Consider the following 16,952-nt stretch of genomic DNA (forward strand, 5'->3'; position numbering starts at 1 on the left):
CATAAGTGAGTAACAAGTTTCTGAAACTAGAGACTGCCATCATTGAACAGAAGAAAGTTGCTAAAACCAAAGTATAATTAAAGACAAGAAGAAGCAGTTGGAGGCAAGAAAAATAACCTCTGTAAAGCATAGCAATAATCTCAGCTACTGCAGAAACAACAAATATACTCCCCTAACAGTACGCGAATATTACCACACACTAAGGCACATGGAAAAGATTAAACATGCAAGAGAAGAGAGGAAATGACACCACACACAAAAACGCCAAACATGCAAATATACTAACAGAAAGAATGACATTTTTAAAGCTAAAACCTCCCCAAAAGGTTTTGGAAGAATGTATACATTTATCACTTGGACTCCCAGCTAGAAACTTGGTAGGCTTATCATTCGGAGTCGTGGCAGAAAGCATGCTAGGTTTATCACTCGGGCTCGTGATAGAAAACATGGTAGGCTTATCATTTCGAGTCATGGCAGAAAGCATGCTAGGTTCATCACTCGGGGTCGAGACAGAAAACATGGTCGGCTTATCATTTGGAGTGGCGGCAGAAAGCATGCTAGGTTTATCACTCGGGCTCGTGGCAGAAGACATGCTAGGTTTATCACTTGGAATCTTTGCTGATAACTTGGTTGTTAACTCACCAGAAGCATCTGCAATTGCTTTTACCAAGTTCTTATCATTGCAGGCATCATAGTAGCATCCACGCTCCTTGGAATCTAGTACTAACTCTCTCCAAACAGAGTTACTATTGATCAAAGTCGCGCTATTGCCTAATACCCAAAGGCAGTATCTGTAAAACACCACAAACAACATTGATATTTCACTAACAGTTTGTCAGATTTAATTCGTCCAGGAAACAAAACAGTACCTGGCTCGAGTCAGAGCCACATTTGTTCGCTGAAGGTTGGACAAGAACCCCACCATTCCCATTCCATTAGACCGAACCGTAGATAAAATGATAACATCTACTTCTCCGCCTTGAAATCCATCCACAGATCGTACATTCACCGAAAACTCACTGCCCACATCACTGCTGTATTTCTTGCCAATCTGTTTTTGGATTGCAGAAACCTGTGCCTTATACGGTGATATGCAGCCAACACGAGCTCTTTGCTTTGAAACTAGAAATTCTGCCATCATTGAACAGAAGATATGCTCAACACGTGGACCGTAGTCGCTTATGGGTGGCGCTGAGATTAAACCAATGACCTTTGGTCTGGCTCTGATACCAAATTGAAACATGTGCTCCATCTCAACTAAAAGTCTAAGCTGATAGTTGGATTGCACATTAATGGCTATATGCTCAACAAAACCAAAGAATTAAAGACAAGAAAAATAACCTCTGTAAAGCATAGCAATGATCTCAGCTACTGCAGAAGCTTCTGCCATGTTTTTAAAACTATATTTGTGATCAAGCTCTTCTTTTCCTTTGCTTATGTTGATGAAAGAATACGGACCGAACATGGTTCCTTTGAGAAACCGTTTCTCGTAGCTTAAGTTTGTGACATTAGGGCCATTCATGATCTTCTCTTCATAGAACTTCCTATTTGGGAACAAACATATTGAGGGATGCATTCTGTATTGAATGTTAAGGAGATGCTTCTTTTTTCCTAATTTAGCCAGCCTCTCGAACAAGCTCCTCCCGAAATTAGCTTTCTCGCAAATCTGCACATAACATACATTATATAAAAAGCTCACCAACTTAGCTTCTAAAGTAAATAGTTTCTTTCAAGAATCAAAACCTTGCTTTGAACCATTGCTGTCAATTGTTTCTCGTCTCCAAATAGCATTGCATGGCGAAGACCGGGTAGCTGCAAGGGAATAGTGGATTCACATTCTTTAAGCTGAGCGGCTTCATCGATCACCACCACCTCAATTGGTGTCTCTTCAGTGTACACCTTGGATGAACTCGAGGCAGTAGAGAAAATCAAGACTGCATTTTTCAAACAAAAGCTCCGAATTTGATTTTTTTCAAAGAAATTCGGGAGCCAAAAGCTGCCTTGAAGAAGTTGTAATGTTGCAACACATTCTGATTTTGTTGCCCGCAATGCATCAATGTGCTTTGTCTCTGTAGAAACAGTTTTCAACAATGCTCCTAGAGTTCGAAACACCTCGAGTGCTCTAACCATGTTCTTCGCTACTTCCAGGGGGATGTAGGAAGTAGGCAAATGAGTGTACAAGGTTGTCATACAAAACTCTAGTCGATCCGCTAAGGATTTATACTTGTTCAAAACGAATTCCTCAAATGTCCAAATCCTTGTCTTTCCACTGTGACAAGGTTGAGGAGACTCTTCTTTCATCTTTTTCTTCTTTTTCCATTTTAAGCTCTGAATAATGAACTTTTTCCAATGCTTATTTATCTTCAAGTCTTTATTTAGTTCCCCAGCTGAACTTCCTGGTTCTTGTTCCTCATCACTACTCTCTTCATTCTTCTCTTTTATCGACTCAAATAATAAATATTTGTGGTATGAACCTTCAGGCTCTTCGAGCAAACTTATCATCTGAACCAAACCAACTTGCCACCCGACCACGGGTGACAAGCACCTAGCAAGACCACGAACACGATAATCAAGAAACACGTCCCACAGATCCTCGTGATCCTCGATCTTCATTCGTTCTCCATTGCCAAAAACAACAATGTCCCCGAGACCATAACTATGATAATGAAGACTACCTGTTACCAGTTCCATAAGCTGCTTTGCAACTCCTATGACTGCATTGTTTGTAGGGGCACAAGTCAAAGTTCTGCAATGCATATTGAAGAGGGCATACAACAAGGAGGCAGCTGTTCTTGTTTTCCCGGTTCCAGGAGGACCCCAAATTAGCTTAACAGTATTTCTGTGAACACATTGCCTGGCTTTTACACAACTCAAAACAGTCGTTTCCTGGGAATCATCCAATCCAAAGGAGTGAATGGCTGCTCTAGCATTCAATAAAATAGTCCCCTCGGTTTCTTCTTGGGTGCAAAAGGCACAATTTCTGTCATCCTGGCCATGTTTCAACTTTTATTTAGATTTCGAAGAGGTATTATTATGCTTTAAACATGGCTACAAACAAACAAGTAAAACATAAAAATGATAAAAGGGAAAGATTTTAAACATCTTACATTCCAATCAATTCCCCACACTGTTTTGATCATCTTTAAGTTGGGACTTTCCAGGTCCATATTCAGAGACTTCCATAAGCGAATATTTGTTGTCAAACTAGTAAGATAAACAACAAAAAGCTTATCTCCCTCCATCCCTTTCCCACCATCCTTTTTCTGGAAGGTAATGGGCTTCGATGACAGGATTGGAAACCAATCATCATAATCATCATCATCATCATCCCCTCTGCCTTGAACTACAGCTATGAGATAGGATGTCTTTGGCCTGTTCAGATCCTCGATGCGCTTAGGCCTCACATCAGAGAACGCGATTAAATCCCCAACCTCTGGTTCATATACTTGTTTACTCCCACCACCACCCTCTCTAGTTGTCTTCAACCGAATGGTGTAGTAGAAATCTTTCGGAAGTTTGAAATCCTTAGACACTTTCAAGCCTAATACCTCACAAGCCGGGGCATTAAACAGTGAGTCTGTCATGTTTGAGTACAAATCAGCACGCGTTTCTTCAAGAAGTGGATAGATGAATGAATTGAGGTAATGATATGTGGACAAGAAGGTATCTGGGATTTCCTTAACCTAAAACATCATAACCCAAGTGGATTATATCAGACAAGTAAAAAGATTCATTTCATAGTTTATCAACATGAGACATAGTTTAAGTCAAATATAGTAGAAAAACACAGAATTTTAAATCAGCAAGAAGTGAGTATATTCCAAGTATTTAGACATATGAATAGAATGCAATCTGAAAGGCTCTGGAACCATGCAAGACTTAAACCTTGTCTTTGTACAAATTTTTGTTTATCACGTCATCAAAAGACCACGAAAACACTGTATCGATCAGGCCATTTGTCTTCTTTGCAGTTTCCATCATTCCTGGAAGATGAGGGAGATCAAATGTTGAGAAATATGTAGCTAACCACGATGCAAAAAGTTTATGTTCTTTCCAGTTTCCAGTCCCTGGAAGATGGAATATGTTTGGCATGCATTTCAGACGGAGCAAAACCAAAGTTGAAGTAAGTAACAGTGCATTTCAAAATGAAGAAAGATGTACACACAGGACAAACCAATTTCTTAGCAAATCAGTTTAGTATTTTCTTTTCATCTTTATAGAATATGCTCTATCATCTTTTTAATTATTACTCTTCCTCTTTCCACAAGCTTTCTCAAAGACTTACATTTAGAATTCAAAAAGATAAGGTTTATGTAAGGTAAAATGCCAAACAGAAAATAAAATAACAAAACAATAGGAAAGGAAGAATCTTACTTTCGGATCAATTTGCAGCACTGTTTTGATAATCTTTAAGTTAGCACTTTCCTTGTCCATATTCAGAGATTTCCATATGCGAATATTTGTTGTCAAACTAGTAAGATAAACAACAAAAAGCTTATCTCCCTCTCTCCCTTTCTCCATGTTTTTTCTTGAAGGTAACGGGCTTCGATGACAAGATTGGAAACCTTGCTGAACCATCATCTTTCCTGCCTTGGACTACAGCCTGGGCATTTCGGAGTGAATTTGTCATGTTTGAGTACAAATCAGCACGTGTTTCTTCAAGAAGTGGATTGATGAAATAATTGAGGTAATGATCCGTGGACATGAAGGTATCTGGGATTTTCTTAACCTAAAACATCACAAACCAAGTTGATTATATTAAATGAGACAAGAAAAAAGTGTTTCATATCATTACTTAAGCTGCAATTTTGCAAAGCTACATGATACCACAGCAAATTGAAAGTACTTGCAAATTTACCAACATGAATAAGATCAATAAAATTACAAGAATTTATACATGAGAATCAAACGTGACTAAGGCGGTTAAATCCACGAGGCACTAGTTCAGAATGAAGTAGTTCAATCATTAAGCATACAAACAAACGAGTACTTAACTCCATACACTGTTGCTGATCTATTATAGCACCTTCAACTGAAATTTGCTTTTGATTCTTGATTGAGGATGATTCACCAGAACTTTTCCTTTAACAACACAAATTGCCCTCTTCAATTTCTTTTTGACAAATACGCCAAACAAGTAACTATACCAACAGAAAGAATGGCAGTTTTAAAGCTAAAAGCTCCCCAAAAGGTTTTGGAAGAATGTATAGATTTATCACTTGGACTCCCAGCTGAAAACTGGCTAGGCTTATCATTTGGAGTGGTGGCAGAAAGCGTGCTACGCTTATCACTTGGGCTCGCGGCAAAAAACTTGGTAGGCTTATCATTTGGAGTGGTGGCAGAATGCGTGCTAGGCTTATCACTTGGGCTCGCGGCAGAAAACTTTGTAGGCTTATCATTTGGAGTGGTGGCAGAATGCGTGCTAGGCTTATCACTTGGGCTCGTGGCATAAAACTTGGTAGGCTTATCATTTGGAGTGGTGGCAGAAAGCATGCTAGGCTTATCATTCTGAGTGGTGGCAGAAAACATGCTAGGTTTATCACTTGGAATCCTGGCTGATAACTTGGTTGTTAACTCATCAGATGCATCTGCAACTGCTTTTTCCAAGTTCTTATCATTGCAGGCATCATAGTAGCACCCGCGGACCTTACAATGTAGTACTAAGTTTCCCCAAACTGAACCGCTATTGATCAAAGTCGCGCCATTGCCTAATACCCAAAGGCAGTATCTGTAAAAAGAGCACAAAACTTAATACTTATATTTCAGTAACAGTTTGTCAGATTAATTTGTCTAGGAAAACAAAACAGTACCTTGCCCGAGTCAGAGCCACATTTGCTCGCTGAAAGTCGGACAAGAAGCCCACTTCTCCACTTCCATTAGACCGAACTGTAGATATGATGATCACATCTTCTTCTCCGCCTTGAAATCCATCTACAGATCGTACATTCACACAGAACTCACTCTCCATATCTGTGCTGTATTTCTTGCCAAGCTTTTCTTGGATTGCAAAAACCTGAGCCTTATATGGTGATATGCAGCCAACACGGACTCTTTGTTTTGAATCTAGAAATTCTACCATCATTGAGCAAAAGAAAATTAGCAACACAAGACTAAAGTTTAGAGCAGTACTAAGGACAAAAAAGAAATTACCTCTGAAAAGCATAGCAATAATCTCAGCTACTGCACAAACTTCTGCCATGTTTTTAGTACTACTTTTATCACCTTGATCTTCTTTTCCATTGCTTATGTTGATGAAAGAATATGGTCCAAACATGTCTCCTTTGAGAAATCGCTTCTCATATCTTGTGTCTCTGACATTAGGACCATTCATTACCTTCCCTTTGTAGAATTTCTTATTTGGGAACAGACTAATTGAGGGATGCATTCTGTATTGAATGTTAAGGAGGTGCTTCTTCTGTCCTAATTTAACCAGCCTCTCAAACAAGCTCCTCCCGAAATAAGCCTTCTTACAAATCTGTGGATAACATAACATACATTAGTTAGTTGCTAACTATAAAATAAAATAAATAGTTGAAAGCTAAGACAACTTTCAAAACCTCGCGGCTCTGAACCATTGCTGGCAATTGTTTCTCATCTCCAATTAGTATAGCATGGCAAAGACCGGGTAGCTGCAAGGGAATAGTGGATTCACATTCTTTAAGCTGAGCAGCTTCATCAATTACCAACACCTCTATTGGTGTCATCCCTTCAGAGTGCAGTTTGGAAGAACTCGAGACAGTAGAGAAAATCAAGACTGCACTTTTTAAACAAAAGCTTCGAATTTGATTGTTTTCAGAAAGATTTGGGAGAGTAATGCTGCCACTAAGAAGCTTTAATATTACTACACATTCTGATTTTGTTGTCTGCAATGCATCAATGTGCTTCTTCCACTTAGGAAAAGAAACTTTAATCCCTTTAAGGGCATCTCTCAGTCCTCCACATGTCTCAGCAACAGTTTTCAACAATGGTCCAAGAGTTTGAAGCAAATTATGTGCTCTAACGATCTTCTTCACTATTTCCAAAGGGATGTATGAAGTAGGCAAATGAGTGTACAAGGTTGTCATACAAAACTCTAATCGCTCCGCTAAGGGTTCATATTCCTTCAAAACAAACTCCTCAAATGTCAAAAGTGTTACCTTTCCTCTGTGACATTGAACAACATTGCATTTGGCGACTTTTTCATATCCTAAGTACTTCTGATATTCCTCTTCAGGTTCCTCAAGCAAATTTATCATCCAATTCAAACATGCCTGCCACCCCACCAATGGTGACAAACAACTAGCAAGAGAATCAACACGGTAATCCAAAAACACATTCAATAGATCCTCGTGATCATTGACCTTCATTCTTTCCCCATTACCAAACAAAACAATGTCTCCTAGACCATAAGGATCATACTGGAGACTACCCCTTACCAGTTTCATAAGCCGCTTTGCAACTCCTATGACTGCAATGTTCGTTGGAGCACAAGTCAATGTTCTGCATTTCATATTGAAGAGGACAGATAACAAGGATGCAACTGTCTTTGTTTTCCCAGTTCCGGGAGGTCCCCAAATCAGCTTAACAGAACTTCGGTGAACACATTTTCTTGCTTTTACACAGCTCAAAACAGCTTCTTCCTGGGAATTATCTAATCCAAAGGATTGTAGAGCTGCCTTAGCATTCAATAAAACAGTACCTTGAGTTCCTCTATTGGTGCAGAGGGCACAATTTCCTTCATCCTGGACAAGTTTGAACTTCCATTTAGAATTCAAAGAGATATTAAGTTTTATGTAAGGTAAAAAACCAAACAGAAAATAAAATAACAAAGCAATAGGAAGGAAGTATCTTACTTTGGGATCAATTTGCAACACTGTTTTGATAATCTTTAAGTTAGCATTTTCCTTGTCCATATTCAGAGATTTCCATATACGAATATTTGTTGTCAAATTGGTAAGATAAACAACAAAAAGCTTATCTCCCTCTCTCCCTTTCTCCATGTTTTTCTTGAAGGTAACGGGCTTTGATGACAAGATTGGAAACCTTGCTGAACCATCATCTTTCCTGCCTTGGACTACAGCTATGACATATGACATCTTTGGTCTGTTCAAATCCTCAACACGCTTGGGCCTCACATCAGAGAATGCAATTAGATCCCCAGCCTCGGGTTCATACGGTTGTTTACTATCATCGCCACCCTCTCTAGTTGTCTTCAAGAAAATATCGTATACCAAATCTTTAGGGAACTTGAAACCCTTGGAGATTTTCACATCTAAGACCTCACAAGCCTGGGCATTTCGGAGTGAATTTGTCATGTTTGAGTACAAATCAGAATGTGTTTCTTCAAGAAGTGGATTGATGAAACAATTGAGGTAATGATCCGTGGACATGAAGGTATCTGGGATTTTCTTAACCTAAAACATCACAAACCAAGTTGATTATATTAAATGAGACAAGAAATAAGTGTTTCATATCATTACTTAAGCTGCAATTCTGCAAAGCTTACATGATACCACAGCAAACTGAAAGTACTTGCAAGTTTACCAACATGAAGAGGATCAATAAAATTTACAAGAATTTAGACATGAGAATCAAACGTGACTTCAAACAACTAAATAGAAAAAACACACAATTTTATATAAAGTATTTAGTCATCTGAATGAAATGCAATATGACAAGCTGTACAAAGTACAAACACTCCAGAAAATAACATAAAACAGATCATCATCAAGAACAAATAAAGCAGCAAACTTTTTTACCATTTTAGACTAAGAGGAATGCATGAGTTCAAAGAAGGCATAGCAAGAATCAAACCTTGTCTCTGTACAAATCCTTGTTCATCACGTCCTCTAAAGACCAAGAAAACACTGCATCCATCAACCCTTGCCCTGGACGTTGTTTCTCCTTTCCAATTTCCATCGTTCCAGGATGATCAAACCAAATATTCAAATATATCTACCTAACCAAAAGTTACACATAAAGCTCAGTTCTTTTCAGTTCCCACTCCCCTTCTTTGTTAAAAAAACAAGTGTGATATTTTTTGCCTTCCAGACGAAGCAAAACCCAAGTAAATGAAAGCTAAAAAGGTAGTAACTTGGAAAAAGGAAAATGTGTACGGATTTCAGAATATACAGAGAAAAATATAAAGCAAGAAGAAGAGTGGGATTAAAGAATATACAACGACTCAACGAGTCAACAAGAAACAGCTCTGTAGCAAAGGTCAATGATTCCAAAGATGATGTTGTAGGCCTCTGGTAGTCTGGTGGAAAGGGTGGGAAACTGGCAAGGCAATTTTTTTATTTTTTTTTAAAATTGTGTTGTATAATAATTAAATGTAAAAAACAATACATTTTTCTTAAAAATATTATTTTTCTCTAGAAAAATATTGCATTAATTTTTATTTATATTAAAAGTGATAGAAATACATCAAAAGAACTATTATTTTTTATTATTTACTTTGCGGATGACATGATGTTCTTCTGGGAGGCTTCCCGGAAACAAATGGACAATAAAGTATTACTTGGACACTTTGTGTTTAGCTTCCGGTTAAAGAGTTTTTTTTTTTTTTTTTTTTTTTTTTTGAGAAGTCCGGTTAAAGAGTTAATTACCAAAAATAAGAGACAAGTGAGTTAATACTTTTTTTTTTTTTTGAATGTTACTGGTCCTATTACAATATAATTTTAAAAGTTTTTATAACTTTTTACTATTTTTAGTTCTACTTTTTAAAGTTTATATAACTTAGGAAAATTGACTATAATGTAACAAAACAATCAAGCATTTCTAAAAATATGACACTCGAAAAGTTGAACAATTTTATGAAAAAGACATTTGGGACATGTGTTGATATGCATGTCCCAAATGCATTTAAATTTTTTTTTTTTTCAAATGTTGACCACAATCGCAAGTGGGAATTGCATTTGATGTATAAAATACATCAAATGCAATTCCCACTTGCATATCTCGAATGTATGTATTATACAGAGGCCCGACAAGGAGTTCATCATGTGTGTGTATAATCTGCAGAAAGCGATGCAGTTTTTGGAGATGGAGCATTCAAGCTCGTCCGTGGACCACCCGGTCGTCAGTCTCACGTGCCTCGACTCTGTCCAGTCAATCTGATTACGACGTTGACGACGAGGAGGATGAAACAGGGCCGCCGGCGATTCCATAGCCGAAGTTGAAGATGCGTCGAGCATTGCGATGGCGGATTTGAGATTGATTGCCGAGTGCATGATCTCATTTGGATACGCCAAGGAGTGCTTGAAAATATCAATGTTGCAAAAATCGCGCCATAATCGGCGCCTAGGCGCTAGGCGCTAGGAGGCCGCAGCGAGGAATGGCCTCGGCGGCCTCCTCCGCGGCCGGCCGGCTAGGCGACCGTCTAGACCGCCTAATCGGCCGATTCAGCGATTTTTTTTTTTTTTTTAAAATTGTCAGAAAAGTTTCGAAAGGCATAACTTTTGACTCGGTTGTCCGATTTGGACAATTTTTTTTTTCAAATCGCGTATTTTTTCGTCATAGGCGGTTTGGTCCACTAATTTCTCAAAAAAAAAATGCTTCTTTAGCTCTTAATTTTAGTTTTTTTTTTTATGTGTTTAGATGGTTTAAACAATCTTTTGAACAATTTTACAACCACTTTTGTAAATAGTTTCTAAGAAATAACTATGGAAACCTTATGTTTTAGTACTAAATTTTTAATTTTAAAATTTTTTTTAATTAAAAAAAAATAAAAAAATAAAAAATCGGCGCCTAGGCCTCCTTGGCGCCTAACGTTTTTTGCAACATTGGAAAATATACAAAGTAATTCGGAAATCAATCATAGACGAAGGACTACACAAGCTCGGAGTCAAGAAATTGAGCTCTTCGCAGGTCCGGAAGTTCTAGACCTGAAGATTGAAAGTTGGATCGGTGTTGTAGATGTTTCCATTCGTTGTTCTCGGACCTCTGTATAATACATACATTCGAGATACGCAATTCCCACTTGTGTTTGTGGTCAGCATTTGAAAAAAATAAATAAATTTCAAATGCATTTGGGACATGCGTTTCTGACCTCAAACGCATGTCCCAAATGTCTTTTTCATAAAATTGTCCAACTTTTTTTAGTGTCATATTTTTTGAAAGGGAAAATGACACTTTTTCCCCCTGAGTTATATACTTATAGCATTTTTCCCTCCTGAATTATTGAAGTGGCTGTTTTCCCCCCTGAAATGTTAAATGGACATATTTACCCTTAAAATAAATATTTCATTTATTTTTTTTTCAACAAATTATGACCATAATTTGGTTCAAACCAAACAAACACTATAGCAACCAAACCGAAATATTCCAATTACAATTTAGAATCGAAATCCGATATTTAGAGTTTATTAAAATCATGAACCGGAACGGACGGTTTATATTCTGAACTGAAAAAATAAAATACATTTATTGTTGAATTTAGACTATTTTAAAATACAAAATAAAATTTTAAAATAAAGACGGTTCAAAATTGCGAATCGGATCCGAAATCGCGGGTTCACGGTTCAAGACTCAATTTTTTTGATACATAATTTTAATAAATTGACATTTAAATATTGGGTTCTAGATCTGAATCATAATCGGAAACTATTAATTCGATTGCTTTAGTATCCGGTTCAATTCAAACCGAACTGTGGTTATCCCTACATATACGCAATAAGTTAGAGAAGTAAAATAAATAAAATGTTTACTTTAAGGGTATAAATGTCAATTTAATATATCAGGGGGAAAAAACACCACTTTTAAAATAATTGAGGGGACTAATGTGCTTACCTAAATAATTGAGGGGGAAAAAGTGCTATAAGTATATAACTTTGTGGTAAAAAGTGTCATTTTCCCTTTTTGAAATGCTTGATTGTTTTGTCACATTACACTCAGTTTTCCTATAACTTAGGGGTGTATTCAATCAATATTTTTATAAATTTTTAAACTTTTAACGATTTTAAAAATTTAATGGTATTCGATCTTGACTTTTAAAGACTATTTAAAAGTCTTTAAAAATATATTGGTAATTGATTCAGACTTTTAAGGAGTCTTTAAAAGTCTACTGGTATTCAAAAATTTATTAACTTTTATAGACTCTACCAGATTAATATTTCTGTAGATTTTTCTTTCACAAATATAAATAGTTAAAATACGACCCTCGAACTTCAAACTTTTCAACTTTCTCTACGAACTTTTTTTCCCTATTTGAACCAGACAAGCGTTTCATCAATTCCTGTCAAATTTTACTCTACGTTACATAACTTTCAATCTTTCATACATATTCATATACTTTTTATTTTTATACACACACACACACACATATATATATATATATATATTGAAATTTGTGTTGTGAACAACAACATAATTTGTTGCTGCTATTTCTTCTTGTTGTTTGCAACATTAATAAAATTTTAAATACAATTATTTTTTATTTTATTTAATCATATGTCTATTATTAATTGTTATTCGTAGCAGAGTTATAGTATTATTATTATTTTTTTTATTGAAGACAATTAATTTTAATTTTATGTAGCCATATGTTCATTATTAATTATTATAATATATGTATTTGTGTTGAGTTGGATTTTTCACAAAAAGGAAATAGTTTTAAATTTTTGAATGATTTTCATCTACTTTAGAGTAATTAGGAATAATGGTCAAATACGTCACTCAACGGTACACCAAACTCCAATTAGGTCATTGAACTCAAAATAAAAAATAAAAAAATGCAAGAGTTCCTAAACAACACAAACTCAAGCAATTCAACTCAAAATGACCTGTTTGGCAATTTATATCGTGGACCAAGTTCCACAGTGCACTCTTTTGGTACACAATACCTGTTTGACAATTTATATCATGTATTATAAAAACTGTATAAAATAATGCATTAATAGAAATTATGCAATGTAGAGATATATTAAATTTAAAATTTTAATAACTTTTGTAAATTTTTTAATATGAAAAATTATTTAAAAATTATAAATTTTTGTCATACAGATTTTGAAGGAGTCGTACAAAGTTTATGAAAGTTTAAAAGATATGAAAATAAAAAGAAAAAATTCACAAAAGTCATTTAAATTACATCCAAAGAACGGTGCTCCAAATTCATTTTTCAGTGCACGATATATGGACGAGACAGTCTGATAAAACTTTCGAAGTAGTACAAAAGAAGTCATACTAAAATTCCTCAACATTAATGTTCGAATGGAACTTTTGATTTTGCTCTTACATCCTCTTCATCCCCTCTATGTTTGTACGAAAACCGATCTCTATTCTCGAAATTCTTCTTCTTTCTGAAACACTACATGAGAAACAAGTTTCTGAACCACATGTTTCAACAATGTAAAAACAAATGTGGTATTACTAAAGCAGCCAATTCTACAAGTGATAATTCTCCTTGGACCAGCTCTCATGTCTCCCGGAGCTAACGGGATTAGTCGGGTGAACCTAGACCGTTAAATGGACAAAGAAACCACCTCGTGGTTTACAAAAAAAAAAATGTGGTATTACTAAAGCAGCCAAATTAAAAGCTCACCCAAAGGCAGGTTTATGACCAAGACTCATTGCAGACATCTTTGTTGTTAGCTCATCAGACACATATGCAAGTGCTTGTCCCAAGTCCTTGTCATTGCAGGCATCATAGTTACAGCCACGGGTAATAGAATCTACGACAATGTCCCTCCAAACCGTACCACTATTGATCAAGGTCGCACCGTTGCCCAGAACCCAAAGGCAGTATCTGCAAAACACCAACAAAAATGGACAATAATAATGCATACTTAACAGTATAACACACTGATTTTACTTGCATTGTAACACAGTACCTAGCGCGAGTCAGGGCGACATTTGTGCGCTGAAAGTTGGACAAGAACCCCACTGCTCCTCTTCCATTAGACCGAACTGTTGATATGATGATCACGTCTTCTTCTCCGCCTTGAAACCCATCTACAGATCGTACATTCACCGAGAACTCACTCTCCACATCTGTGCAGTATTTCTTGCCAAGCTTTTGTTGGATGGCAAAGACCTGAGCTTTGTATGGTGATATGCAGCCAACACGGACTCTTTGTTTCGAAGCTCGAGATTCTACATCATTAAACAAATTAAAGCAAAACACCAAAACCAGCAGGTGACAAAAATAAAAAGGGGAAGAAAAAAGACCTTTGCAAAGCATTGCAACAATCTTGGCTACTGCACAAGCTTCTGCCATGTTTCTACTACTACAATTGTCATCAAGCTCTTCTTTTCCCTTGCTTATGTTGATGAAAGAATATGGTCCGTACATGTTTCCTTTGAGAAATCGCTTCTCATATCTTTCGTTGGTGACATTAGGACCATTAGTGACCTTCTCATCGTAGAATTTCTTATTTGGAAACAAACTAATAAAAGGGTGCATTCTGTATTGGATGTTAAGAAGGTGCTTCTTGTGTCCTAATTTAACCAGCCTCTCAAACAAGCTCCTCCCAAATTCAGCCTCTTCGCAAATATGTGGATAACATACATTCATTAGTTGCTATAAGTTCAAAAACTGGATTGTAAAACAAATAGTTGTAAGCTAAGCTAGCTAGGCTGCAGTGAAAACCTTGCTTTGCACCCTGGCTGGCAATTGTTTCTCATCTCCGATGAGTATAGCATGGCGAAGACCGGGTAGATGCAATGGAATAGTGGATTCACATTCTTTAAGCTGAGCAGCTTCATCAATCACAACCACCTCAATTGGGGTACTGGCAAGCAACTTGGATGAAGTTGAGGCAGTAGAGAAAATCAAGACTGCATTTTTCAAACAAAAGCTCTGAATTTCATACTTTTCAGAAAAATTTGGGAGCCTAATGCTGCCACGAAGACGTTCTAACAGTGCAACGCAATCTGATTTTACTGTCGAAAATGCAGAAATGAGTCCTCCAGCGTCGGTCCCCTTAAAGCCAACTCTCAGTCCTCCAGGTGTCTCAGAAACAGTTTTCAACAATGCTCCAAGAGTTTGAAGCAAATTAATTGTTTTCCCAGTTCCGGGAGGACCCCAAATCAGCTTAACAGAACTTGGGTGAACACATTGTGTTGTTGTTACACAATTCATCATATCTACGGGGGGCATGCGCTGAGGCTGAGGGGCATGCAATAACTGGATCTCAAACCTTGTCTTTGTACAGATTTTTGTTCATCACGTCTTCTAAAGACCACGAAAACACTACATCGATCAAACCCCGCCCTTCACGTTTCTTCCCTCCTTTCTTCTTTGCAGTTTCCATCATTCCTTGAAGCTAGATCAGATCAAATGTTCGATCAGATACATACATAAATTAAAGCTTAAGTTCACTCCACTAGCTTATCTTCTTCTTTCGCATTATATTGCATGCATTTCAGACGGAGCAAAACCAAAGTTGAAGTAAACAACAGTGCATTCCAAAATAGAGAAAGATTACTATACACACAGGACAACCCACTTCTTTAACGTTTTCTCTATATCTAAAATGAAAGCAAAAAGGCAGTGTCTCCGTACGGAAACAACTAACTGATCAGTAGATAGATAAAGCAATACAAGAGTGAAGAATGACCTGGGCTCAGTGATTTACAAAGAGAGAGAGAGAGAGTGTGTGTGTAGCACAGAATTGCAAAGCCGATGCGATTAAGATATATATACAGAAGAGCCACATTGGAGGAAGCCTAACGTTGTTGGGAAAGAAGACGACTCGTTAATTTGTCGTTGGGTTCCTTAATCGTTGAGGTCTAAATACAGTGAAATGACGTTTTGTTTTCACAATTTCTTAAGAAATAATCGTTTAGTTAATGTTGAGCACTTGAGCATATATAATACAATATTAATATGAATGTCCATTTCAATGAGAAAAATTCACCTGATATATAAATATAAATGTGTAGTTTAGTATCTATAAACTTAAACTTTTAGTTAAATAAAACACCTTATTCAATTATTTTTTTTAGTATTACTAAATTCAATTATATTGCTAGTAACATGTTGTTGATGAAATGAGAATATTAATGAAAAAAATAGATTTGCATACAACACTCTCTTTGCGCAAAAAGTTGAAAAATACTTAAAAGTAAAAAATGCAACTCACTACAAGTTTTTTTTTTTTTAAAGAAAAAAAATCATAAGATCAGTAACATAAAAAGACAAATTGGAAAATGGCTCATAAAGAGCAATAAGTGTGACAAAATTTTCAAAATCCATAATTTAAAAAAAAAAAAAAAAAAAAAAGTCAAAACTTTAGGTGAAAATACCATTATACTTCTTGAATTTGATGTGACAAAATAATTTGTTATTTAAATACGCCTAAAATTCTCAAATTCACAATTCTTTTTTTATTTGAGTACATCTAAAATCCTCAAATCGAGCTCTGTATAATTTTTAATAGATGTTACATTGATGTTGGAAAGAAGTTAATGAATAACTGAACCTAATAATTGATGCCCAGCCCTTTATTTAACAATATTGAACTATTTTGTTGATAGATGATAAAAAATAATCATGTCACAATAATACTATGGTCAAAAGTAGATATTTTAATTATAAAAATAAAAATAAAAGTTAACTATCACCTATAAATCTAGACCAAAGTTAAAATTAACTTTTTTTTTAGTTAAAGATGAAGTAGAGGTATAAAACATGGTTGTTATACTCAGGTTTCCAACCTTTTGACTATATGCTCAATAAATGACTTACATGTTAGGATATAAAATTTTGATTTGTACGATTAATTTATAATATTAATTGTATAATTGTATAGCTGAATAATTTAATACGGGAGTACTTAATTATATTGATAACATGTGTTATTTTGTAAGCTCTTATAATGAGTTATTAATTATAAAAATTATTTAACTTGATTAATTATTAAAAATTAAATGATATTTTACTTTTTTTCATGAATCATTTAGTCAATGTAATATAGAAGTTTCTATTATGTGCAATCGTATTCAAATTATTTTAGAAAAATTTGAAAATTGTT

General features: G+C 35.8%; 2 protein-coding genes across 2 annotated transcripts; both read right to left on the minus strand.

The window, feature by feature from the left end:
* Nucleotides 1–764: 764 nt before the first annotated feature.
* On the minus strand, nucleotides 765–4,588 carry LOC109167511. Its single transcript, XM_019316532.1, has 7 exons — nucleotides 4,375–4,588; nucleotides 3,886–3,983; nucleotides 3,108–3,683; nucleotides 1,744–2,988; nucleotides 1,342–1,666; nucleotides 870–1,131; nucleotides 765–771 (listed from the first exon to the last, which is right to left on the minus strand). The coding sequence occupies exons 2-7, from the start codon at nucleotides 3,979–3,981 to the stop codon at nucleotides 765–767; spliced, it is 2,511 nt and encodes an 836-aa protein (XP_019172077.1). The 5' UTR covers nucleotides 3,982–3,983; nucleotides 4,375–4,588.
* Nucleotides 4,589–4,915: 327 nt separating this feature from the next.
* LOC109167575 (probable helicase MAGATAMA 3) lies at nucleotides 4,916–15,269 on the minus strand. The gene is made up of 6 exons (XM_019316603.1): nucleotides 15,117–15,269; nucleotides 7,833–8,393; nucleotides 6,558–7,721; nucleotides 6,151–6,475; nucleotides 5,811–6,072; nucleotides 4,916–5,728 (listed from the first exon to the last, which is right to left on the minus strand). Exons 1-6 carry the CDS (start codon nucleotides 15,231–15,233, stop codon nucleotides 5,107–5,109), a joined length of 3,051 nt encoding a protein of 1,016 aa, XP_019172148.1. The 5' UTR covers nucleotides 15,234–15,269; the 3' UTR covers nucleotides 4,916–5,106.
* Between the last annotated feature and the right edge of the window lie 1,683 nt (nucleotides 15,270–16,952).

The sequence above is a fragment of the Ipomoea nil genome, unplaced genomic scaffold (genome assembly GCF_001879475.1).
Source record: "Ipomoea nil cultivar Tokyo-kokei standard unplaced genomic scaffold, Asagao_1.1 scaffold3169, whole genome shotgun sequence".
Lineage (NCBI taxonomy): Eukaryota > Viridiplantae > Streptophyta > Magnoliopsida > Solanales > Convolvulaceae > Ipomoea > Ipomoea nil.

Excerpts from the sequence above, each read along its gene's own strand:
- LOC109167511 (XM_019316532.1), bottom strand. The coding sequence starts at position 3,981 with ATGATGGAAACTGCAAAGAAGACAAATGGCCTGATCGATACAGTGTTT. Across the intron at positions 3,684-3,885 it reads AAAATTTGTACAAAGACAAG|GTTAAGGAAATCCCAGATAC; the intron begins GTTTAAGTCTTG and ends ATGATGTTTTAG. Across the intron at positions 2,989-3,107 it reads TGTGGGGAATTGATTGGAAT|GATGACAGAAATTGTGCCTT; the intron begins GTAAGATGTTTA and ends AAACATGGCCAG.
- LOC109167575 (XM_019316603.1), bottom strand. The coding sequence starts at position 15,233 with ATGATGGAAACTGCAAAGAAGAAAGGAGGGAAGAAACGTGAAGGGCGG. Across the intron at positions 7,722-7,832 it reads TGTTGCAAATTGATCCCAAA|GATGAAGGAAATTGTGCCCT; the intron begins GTAAGATACTTC and ends AAACTTGTCCAG. Across the intron at positions 5,729-5,810 it reads GTGGCTCTGACTCGGGCAAG|ATACTGCCTTTGGGTATTAG; the intron begins GTACTGTTTTGT and ends CTCTTTTTACAG.